Genomic DNA, 10,996 nt, shown 5'->3' on the forward strand with positions numbered 1-10,996 from the left:
AATTTCTATCAGCATGGCCCACACTTGTAGGTAGAAGGAATTTGTTTTGTAGAGACGGGATACACTTAAACAAAGGTGGTGCAAAAGTTTTTGCCAGTATTATTGAGGATACCTTAAAGGTTCAGGGAAACTGCTAGTTAGGGGGGATGTGAGTAATACTGACACGCGTTTATCTGATAATATTGGTCAATGTAACTCTTGCACATACCTTAAGAGTTCTTATCTGTTACCCCAACTGGACGTATTATCTAGATGTTCTGGGGGCAAAGACGTTTCACGTGAGCGGGTAGCTAATATCAGGGAAGAGAGCCTAAAAAAACTTCAAGGGTTGTGTTAGGGTTGTTAAATATACAAGAACAGTAAATCTTAATTGTTTATACAGTAACGTTAGAAGTGTCGTCAATAAAATGAGCGAATTCAAACTGCTGGTTAAAACAAGTAACGCGGACATAATAGGGCTTACAGTGACGTGGTGCCACCCGGAAATTGGGGATGATGAGTTTCATTACGGCTTGTATAATGTATTTAGGAAGGATAGGTTAGATAGAAGGGGTAGTGGGGTAATGCTTCTTATCAGAAGCAGCCTGAGTGCGACGATAGCTTTCCCGGATTCAGACATTTCACATGCTAGTATAGAGTCTGTATGGTGTAAGATAGTTGGAAACAAAGGTATAATGCGAGTAGGAGTAATCTACAGACCAGGTGATTGTGAAGATTATGACAAAAGCCTCTACATGCAAATGGAATGGGCAAGTAAGTGTCAATGCCTTATTATGGGTGATTTCAATTTGCCTCTAATTGATTGGAGGAAATGGGAAGGAAACTCGACATGGGGAACAAAATTTTTAAATCAACTAGATGACTGTTATTTGTGTCAACATGTCAGGGAAAGTACTAGAGAAAAGAATATCCTAGACCTCATCATCACACATGAATCAGATGACATAACAGGGCTGAGAGTAGAGGAACCAGTAGCAGGAAGTGATCACGGAGTTCTACGGTGGATGATGACGAGAGAGGTAGCAGAACTAAAAGGCAAAGGAATCGGTTTTAATTTCAGAAAAGGAAATTACGATGCCTTAAGGTACTACATGGCCTCTATTAACTGGGTAGATATCGCGCAGAGAATGAATACAATCGAACTGTGGTATGCTTTTAAAACATTAATCACAGATGCCTTGAATGCGTATTTACCATTAAAAAAATACTCCACGAGAAGGGTTCCAAGTTGGATGAATAGTGAAGTTGCTGCATTACTTGAGCAGAAAAAGGTGGCATGGAAAGGTTACAGAGCAATAAAAAGTACTGAAGCCTATAACAGCTACAAGGTGATGTGTAATAGAGCCACAGAAAAGGTTCGACAGGCAAAGGCAGTTTATGAGAAATCACTAGCAAACAGAGCAAAGACGGGGGATAAAGAATTCTTTACATATATAAATGCCAAGAAGAGCAGGACAAACCAGATCAGACTTTTACGTAAGGGAAAGGGGATAGTAATAAATACACCAGCTGCCGTTGCAGATGAACTCAACAGTTATTTTGCATCGATATTTACAAATGAAAAGCCTTTTGTGGCAATGGGAAATTGTGTGAGCGAAGTTAAAAAATATGTAATTAATGATATTGAAATTTCGCAAGATTATTTAATGAAAAAACTTTCGAGCCTACAGACCAGTAAGGCTCCTGGAGTTGATGGAATTTACCCTATAATCTTAAGAGAGGCGGTAAGCGAGTGCATTGAACCATTGGGGCTAATTATGCAAGCATCACTAGACTCTGGGGAGATTCCCTTGTATTGGAAAAGTGCAAATGTATCTCCCATACATAAGGGTGGCTCTAAAAGTGAAGTTGGAAATTATCGACCTGTCAGTCTGACTTCAGTAGTAGGGAAAATCATGGAGGCAATGATCAAGGGTGGAATTCAGGATCATTTGGATCGAATTGAAATTGTCAAGGATACTCAGCATGGTTTTGTAAAGGGAAAATCATGTTTAACAAATCTGGTTCGCTATTTTGAAAGGGTCACTCACGAGCTGGATTTAGGCAACAATTTCGACATTGTTTATTTAGATTTCAGCAAAGCTTTTGACTCAGTCCCACATGAGCGGTTGCTTTATAAGCTGGAACAGGTTGGAATCACTGGGAAAATCCTTAGATGGATAGAAGGATGGCTTCAGGGTAGGAGGCAGAGGGTTGTGATAAATGGCTATTTCTCAGATTGGGTTGATGTAAGAAGTGGGGTTCCCCAAGGATCAGATTAGGACCACTGTTGTTTTTAATTTTCATAAACGACATTGATGAAGGGATAGAGGGCATGATGTCTAAATTTGCAGATGATGTTAAAATTGGTAGAGTAGTTAATGATCACTGTCAAGCTGAGCTTCTTCAGAGAGACCTATATCGACTTCAGGAATGGTCAGAAAAATGGCAGCTGTGCTTTAATCCAACAAAGTGTAAGGTATTACACCTGGGAAACAGTAATCCCAAAATAACTTATTCACTTGGTGGAGTTCAACTAAACCCAGTACTGGAGGAAAGGGACTTGGGTGTTACGATACGGTCAGACATGAAATTCTCTGAGCATTGTAAACAGGTTGCAAGGAAGGCCCCTGGTGTCCTATCGATGATCTATCGAACTTTTGCAAGTAGAGATAGGGACGTGATAATCCCATTATATAAGGCTTATGTTAGACCACACTTGGAATACTGTGTTCAAGTATGAAGACCGCACCTAAAGAAAGACATCGAGCTTCTTGAAAGGGTGCAAAGACGGGTAACCCACCTGGTGAGATCAGCAAAAGGGCGTCCTTATGAAGAAAGACTTCAAATATGTGGGTTGCAGAGTTTGGAAACTAGACACCTTAGAGGAGATTTGATTGAGGTGTTTAAGGCTCTGACAGGCATCAGTAAAATGAATGAGGACAAAATTTTCAAGATTTTAAATGATGCTAGAACCAAGGTACATAAATTCAAGTTACAGGGGGAAATGTTTAGATTGGACTGCAGGAAGTTTTATTTTAGCCAGCAAGTTATAAATTACTAGAATAAGTTGCCTTCATGGGTGGTAGAGGCCGACAGTTTGGGGAAATTCAAAGGTCATCTGGATAGTACTTTCGGGTAAGGGAAGCGCATAGGATGATAGGTTTAATTTCCTTTTTATTTATTTATTATTTTTTTTTTTTGTTTTTATCAATTTTTTTTTTTTGGCTGGTGCAGCATAAGCCATAGGCTTTCTTGCACCATGCGGCCGTTACTAATACTAATACTATATTATATATGAGATGTTGTAATTCTTTTCTTTTTTAATAAATTAATAATAATTATTTATGGCTTATTTTATTTTTTAATACAAATATTTTGGGGCAGCAAATTTGATTTGCTTACTGGTGGCAGCACGTAGGGTTGCAGTGCAGTGGCCCTGTGTTTTGTAAAATGTTAAAATCGTTATAAAGAACAAGTCGTTATTATTGTATCATATCATTTACTAAAGTGATATTATAAATACTAAAATGTGTAATATTTTAAAATACTTTTTTTATTCCTTACCACAATTGACTGTTCTTATGCTACGTAGGTACACTGATAATTTTTAAGAAATTAGTATTTATAAAGACAAAAAATATTTGATGCAAATAATTTTCATGGTATAAATATCTTTATAACGGAAACAGACTTAATTTATATAATATGAAAATATTTTATTTTCACCTTAATAGTTTATAAATTAAATTAATTTTTAAATTTAATTATTTCTTAGTTACCGTAAAATTTGAAAAAAAAAATAAATTAAAAAATCACTATTACAAAAACACCTTGTATAAGTTTTGCACAGGACCCCAGGGCCCACAAGTAATTTTTGAACAGGGGCCCCGCAGATTCTTCTAACCATATTTACAATGTGGTTAGAAGTATTTGCTTCTAAGAATATGGGTGATACAATACCATTCATAATTTTTATTAATAAAATTTATCTTTTATTGTAAACTAGTACATTTTAGCCATAGGTGGACTTTGAAAATTATTACTTGTACTGAATTTTTGTCAAAGCTGTTTTGTTCAAATGAGATTTATGAAGCACCGACAATAAGGAAGGTTGGCTGGGACCTAGAAATACTTTTGTTATAGTGAAATTTTTTATTCATTGTAATGGGATTTTACTATATTGGAGTATACAGGGTGTTTCAAAAAAGTATATGCACAAAAAATTCTGGGATGTATTCTAGAGTCTATAGGAAGAGGGAAAAAAATAATATAAATATACATTTGATTTAGAATGGTTATAGAACAAGGGCGTAGAGGAGAGCAGGCATTCTGTGTATTATTACACACTCAGTCTAAAACACTGATGGATCAAATATTTTTTCTATTTTAGAAGATTTAGAAGTCTGGTTGTCCTGCCTCCGAAAAATCCACTCATGCACACTTCTCGATGGCAAGCCCTGTTACGTCACTTTGGTGGCAACGAACGTGTAGAGTGGTTCTCTCAAGATGCCTGGTCAGTGTGAAGAGGAAAAGACCAAACCTTCCAGCACATGACAACACGACAAAACAAATGGCTCTCAGTCCCCAACAGCTTTCACTCCCTCTCTTATGGCAGCAAGAGGGTCACAGCAGAAGCAGAGGGTGCTAAGAATCTCTGAATACAACCAGGCTACCATGCATGGAAACTGAACTTGGCCTGTTACAACATAAGATTGCTCATCGGTGAAGATAGGATATTAGAGCTGGAAAAGGAATTAGAAAATGTGAACTAGAATATCATTGGTTTGGCTGAAAGAAGAAGAAATTAGCATTAACGTTAGTTGGGGCATATGATGAAAGAAAGCAAGCTTATGCAGCATCAGCCAAAAAAAAAAAAAAAAAATCTCCCATTTCACTCATCCATTCGCTCCAAATGCCTGTCCAGCTCAGCCTTAAATTTATTTTGGCTATTAACTTCCACAACAAGAGATGGAAGTCTGTTCCAACAATCAACTACCTGCTGGCTAAAGGCAAATTTCTGCACATCTATTCTACAACTGTCTTTCCTCAATTTGAATCTATGCTCCCCACAGGTTCTTATTTTAGCAAGAGGAAGAATCTCATCAGCATTGAACTTCCTCAACCAGTTCAAAGATTTCTAACTACAAAACAACTTGAGACTAGGCTCTTTGATTATTTCTTACAATGCATGTGTTCTGTAAAGGACAAAAAAAGTCTGTTTTGTAATTTTTTCACTTGAGCTCGCAGCAGGCATTATTGCATTACATCCGTTTTGATAAATTCATACATTCCTGATATGTTTTCAATTTTACTTTAAGAAATTTTAATATTGTGTAACTTTTAGCAGTAGTTTTTTACATTTCTGTGTTATCATTAAGAAACTAATTTTTTTTTATTTATTTATTTTTTATTATTATTTTTTTATTTTAGCAACTGGAATTCTTAAGGGATTTGATCCATTGCTTAATCTTGTATTGGATAATACAACAGAATTTTTAAGAGGTAAGTGACTTCTTTTTCCTTGGTGTGATATTGTTATACGTATGCAGTTACACTTTGGCCTTACATTATAGTAGAGAAACAACTGCTTTGCTTCTGGAGACAAAAAAAAATGTTGCATAAAATTATCTAACCATTAAAACTTTATTTTGCATTTCTGCTTGTGCTATCATTTTATATATATATATATATATTTTATAATTTTTATATTACATTTTATATTTTTTATGTGTGCCATCACTTTTTATTTTATGCAAGAATATTTGCTGATGCTGTCGAGGCAGTGTTAAGTGGATCAGAAAACTGCTAGTTTTGGGGGATACACGGACTAATAGATTAACAGTATCTGCTGGCAGAGGTGAAAGTGATTCTTGCACTGCTTCTATTGGAATGAGCAAGATGCAGGGGATTTCAGTGACTGCTCGAAGTCATTGCGGAACAAGTAAATACATGGGCTGTGTTAGGGTAGTTAAGAATAGGAAGCGGTGCACGTATACTTGCGTGTACACCAGTGCTAGGAGTTTGGTAAATAAATTTGATGAACTTGAGGTGTTCGTCAAAATATCAAAGGCAGATACCATTGGGATATCAGAGACGTGCTGTCACACAGATATAAGGAAAGCAGAAATGGAATTTGGGGAGTACAATATGTACAGGAAGGATAGGAAGAGAGGAGGGGTTATGCTATTAGTTAAGAAACACAAAATCCAAGGAAGTACAGTCAGAGGACATGGCTGTACAGCATTGCCGAGTCAGTTTGGTGTGACATAAGCACTGGGAAAGCAAAATTGAGAGTAGGAGTGTGTTATAAGCCTAGCTAGCATGATTCTGATGAGTATAATAAACAACTGTACAAGGAAATAGTGGGCCAGTAAATCAGATTGTCTTATAATGGGGAATTTTAATTTCCAGGGTATTGACTGAAATTTGTGGGTTGGTCACTCACACACTAGCAAGGCTTTCGTGGATTTATTGGATGATTGTTTTCTACAGCAGCATGTTTGGTAGGCAACTAGAGGGAGTAATACTCTTGATCTGATTATCAGTAGTGATTCTTCATACATTAAGAATCTATAGATAAAGGAAGGTGGCAGTGATCACATTGAGCTGAAGTGGGATTCACTCAAAGAAGTAACTACCATCAGAGGTAAAGGAAAGGGTTTTTGCTTTTGTAAAGGTGACTACAGAGGTCTGAGACAGTCTTTAAATTCTATATGGTGGGATTAACTGATGATGTTACCAACAGCAAATTCAAAATGGGAAGCATTCAAAGAATTAATCTTGGAAGCTACTAGGCTTTTCATGCCAACTAAGAAATATTATTCAAGGTTTAGGCCTAAATGGATGTCAGATGAACTAATGAGACGTGTGGCAGAGAAGAAAAATACATGGGATACATATAAATTAACAGGTGACACGGAAGCCTATGATAGATATAAGCTGGTCTGTAACCAAGTCACAAAGGAGGTTAGGCAGGCAAAGGCAGATTAAGAGAAATTTTTGGCAAAGGATGCAAAGAAAAACAGCAAAGAGTTCTTTACTTATGTAAACTCTAGAAGGAAGGGGTTGAATCAGATTGGTCCACTTGATATCGATGGGTCAACTGTTGATGATCCTGCTCAGGTAGCTAACAAACTAAATGAGTATTTTGCATCTACATTAAAACCTTTGTGGAGTTATTCAAGGAGGGGAATGCCAGGGGTCAATTAAACTCTGGCAGTGAGCTAGATGATTTTGTAATAACTGAGAGCAAGGTGGAGGAGAAATTGTTGAAGATAAGCATAAGAACGCTACCTGTGTGGATGGGATCTATCCAGTTTTATTAAAGAAGGCTGCAAAAGAAGTAAGCAAATCCTTAGCCATAATTATGAGAGCTTCCTTGAATTCAAGGGAGGTACCCATGGACCAGAGATGTGCAAATGTGACCCCAATTAACAAAGGATGATCAAAGGGCAACACAAGTAATTACAGACCTGTTAGTTTAACTTCTGTTCCAGGGAAATTAATGGAGGCACTGGTTAAAGAAGCACTGCAGGTTCATCTAGATAAGACTTCAGTTATAGCTCGGATACAGCAGGATTTGTTAAAGGGAAGTCTTGTCCGACCAATTTGATTGGATAATATGATGTGCTCAGAAAGGAACTGGATGCAGGGAATAATTTTGATATCATATAGTCTCTCCTCGTACGGAGATCCTGGTTCTGTTCTTACCAGACAAGCTGCTTGTACCTAAAGAAAGATGTTTAGTTTTTTGGAAGACCTGAACACAAGCTTGACTTGAATACAATATTCCAAATGTAGTTTACACAAGGGATTTACATCGCTGTGTATGTGTCACATGGAACATATTTTGAAGCTTGCGGTATATTATTTTCTATTATTTATAACTCTAGTGCTTACTTTCTCATCTGTCCAATGTTTAAAAAAAATTAATTTTCAGAATCTGTTATACATTAAATTCATGTGCCTTCACCTCAGAGTCAAAGTAAAGCAAGTATAAACATTATTTTTTCTTAAAAGTATCTTAGTCCAAAGCAAGAATTAGGTATGTCTAATTTCTTGTGTAGTGTATTATATGAACATATCTGGGAACAACAAATACTCAAATAGAATTCCCACTACAAAATTGTCATTCATATGAATAATAGCATTATACAAATGTCATTCTCTCTACATGAAAAGAAAAAATTAAAGTAAAAAATAATATAAAAATTTAAAACAACTTAAGAAATTTTCAAGGTGAATAGCAAAATAATTAGTTTTGTGAAATAAAATGAATGAATTGCTGCACATGCTTCTAATGTTATAAACAAAAACATGATACATCGTTGTTTCATGTTTTTGTTTTACATTGTCTTACAGTGGTTCACATGGATTGTGGTTAGTGTGTTAAAGTGGTCCACATGGATTATGAAGACAGAGCTGATCACATAAGAAAGTGTATTGCAAAATAATGAACAAAAAAGTTGATTAAATTTGGAAAAAAAAATTAAATAAAATTCAGCTGCATCTTGCAGTGCATGAAAAGGAGAATCAGTTATCGATGGCGAATTTTGATCATTTGAGTTGTGCAATGCTCTGAAGTTCTCTTCCAACAAAAAAGTGATATGTCTGAAATTTGGGATGATCTGTGTGAATGTGATGTTAGTCTAGCCCAGGACAAAAGCACAGATATAAATGTTGTTGCTTGTTTTACATTAGCAGCACAATCCTCTTCACAGAAATGTGAATCTCTAATTAAAGAAATGTATATAATTTTTCCATTGTACAGACATATGAAAGGTTAAGATATGCTTGTAACGCCATCTACAGGTATGATATGGAAAAGATATTTTTATTGATGCCCAGTGACACGATCATTACCAGTATAAAAAGCCCTTATGGCCATTTTGGCCATATGGGCTTTTTATACTGGTTAAAAAGTTAAATTTCTGAATGCTGAATTTTTTTCTGTTTCAGTATGATAATTTGCTTTTATGAGAAAATAGCTGTGAAAATCATTCTGTAATGTTATGTTGTTTTATTAATAAAAACATTCATGGATCCTTGTGCTCAGGCTATCCCCTTCCCTCCACACACAGACTTGAGCTTTGGTCGTTATACCAGCTAAAGTTCATATAGTCTTTAGGAAGTATTATGACTGCATAATTGTGTGTTTGTTGTCTGAATTGCATGTTATGCTAGCTAAAAAACAATAATTCACGGGGAAGAATCCCACTCCCTTTGCCAGAAATTGGTTAACTTATTCTGATTTTTGGAGGTCTTTATGAAATGCATTAGTTTTGTATCACACAAGTTTAGAAGATATTATTTAATAAAAGTTCCAGATATGTCCCAAATGGAGTGATCTATTGCATTGCATTTTAGGTTTGTTTTTTAGTTTTCCATCACCACATTTCTTTTGTCAGTTCTTTTATGATGCTCTCTAAATATTAATATTCAGTTTTATAACATTAGTTCTATCAAGTATATCTGAAACTTTTATTAAGCATCCATAATATGAAAAACTGCATTATTCATATTATGATATATTTTTGATATGATTAGCACAAGTGACTTTCATGAATGTTTTATTACACTGAATTTTGACTGACAAAACTTATTCTTTATTTTTGCTTCCTTGTTAGATCCTGATGATCCATACAAATTGACAGAAGATCAGAGACCATTGGGTCTGGTTGTCTGTAGGGGCACAGCTGTCGTTGTCATTTGTCCAATGGAGGGGATGGAGGCAATCTCCAATCCTTTTGTCCCACATGAGGGATAATTTTTCTTTCATCTATTCATAACTCATTCATTGAATATTAAACATTAGCATCGGATCATCATTCTAGGTTTGCTACTCATAAATAAAAACTGTTAAAGGATTCATTGTTGAACAGTTTAATCATTTTATGTAAATAAATTTTTTGTATTCTTTTGACGTGTTTGCTGTGTTAAACAAATATATCAGTTTTTAAATTATTCTGCTTCAGTTAAATGTTCTATGGAATTTAGTGTTTCAAAAGAACAAAAGTATTTGACTTTCATAATTAAACTTTATATTTAGATATAAAAATAATCAATTTTTTGCACTTTCATGAGTGAGTAGTCTGAACATGTGTTGCCCCGTAGCCATTTTCAACGGGGGCTCTATGGATAAATTTCTTCATGAAATTTTGATTTTTCAGTTTTATGTAAAAATTAAATTTTTACACAAATATTTTTAAATATCTCTTTTTTTTTTTTAATGGGTTGCTCAGGATTAGAGTAGAATTATTTTCAAAGATCACGACAGAATTTAAAAAAAAAAAAAAAAAAAAAAACACTCTATTACTTTTTTTAAAAAAAGAAGCAATGCCCTTTACATCTATTTTATGTATCAATTAATGCAACTTCAATTTCTAGAATTATTAAGAAAACAGAAAATCACCAAACTTAAAAATATTAAAACCTTTTTCCTTGTATGACTGTCCTAACATTTGGAAGGTCCATCTAGGATCAAGAAGTAAACTTGCTAAGGGATGTTAGTTCAATTAAAGTTCTCTTTAATATATATCATGCTCAACTACACACATTAAATAAATTTCCTAAAATTAATTTATAAAGTTGGCTTTTATGAATGATATAGCAGTATCAATAATCACACTTTCTGTTTGCAAAAATTCTCTAGTGGCTGGCCAGAAAAAAAAAAAAAACTTGAAGAAAGGTGCTCAACACTGCAGAATAGTGCCAAACTAATTTATTCTGTTACACATTTGATCGAGGCAACCCTAGAATCTTGAACTTTATTAATTTACTTTAAACAAACACAAATAAGTTAGTACATTAAATTATGATTACGAATTTATCCTAGTGTATTTTAAGGACAATAGATAGTTGTTGGAATGATGACAAACAGAATGGGGGGGGGGAAAGAACTTTGTGAACAAAATATCCTTCTGAGAAAACTTAAGTCGTGATAAAAAAAATTAATCTGATTAAAAATGTGAAATGATTTTTTAGATTAGTAATTATCAGTAATTAATTGCTAATA

At 34.7% G+C, this 10,996-nt stretch overlaps 1 protein-coding gene across 1 annotated transcript in view; it reads left to right on the plus strand.

Moving 5' to 3' along the window:
- Positions 1–9,817, plus strand: part of LSm7 (U6 snRNA-associated Sm-like protein LSm7) — a 32,304-nt gene extending 22,487 nt beyond the window's left edge. The window contains exons 3-4 of the mRNA XM_090387582.1: positions 5,413–5,484; positions 9,609–9,817. Coding sequence (XP_090243708.1) covers positions 5,413–5,484; positions 9,609–9,748 — 212 coding nt within the window. The 3' untranslated portion in view covers positions 9,749–9,817. The remainder of the gene's footprint in view (positions 1–5,412; positions 5,485–9,608) is intronic.
- The last annotated feature ends 1,179 nt before the right edge of the window (positions 9,818–10,996 follow it).

The sequence above is a fragment of the Mastigoproctus giganteus genome, chromosome 13 (genome assembly GCF_048544385.1).
Source record: "Mastigoproctus giganteus isolate SK-2022 chromosome 13, ASM4854438v1, whole genome shotgun sequence".
Lineage (NCBI taxonomy): Eukaryota > Metazoa > Arthropoda > Arachnida > Uropygi > Thelyphonidae > Mastigoproctus > Mastigoproctus giganteus.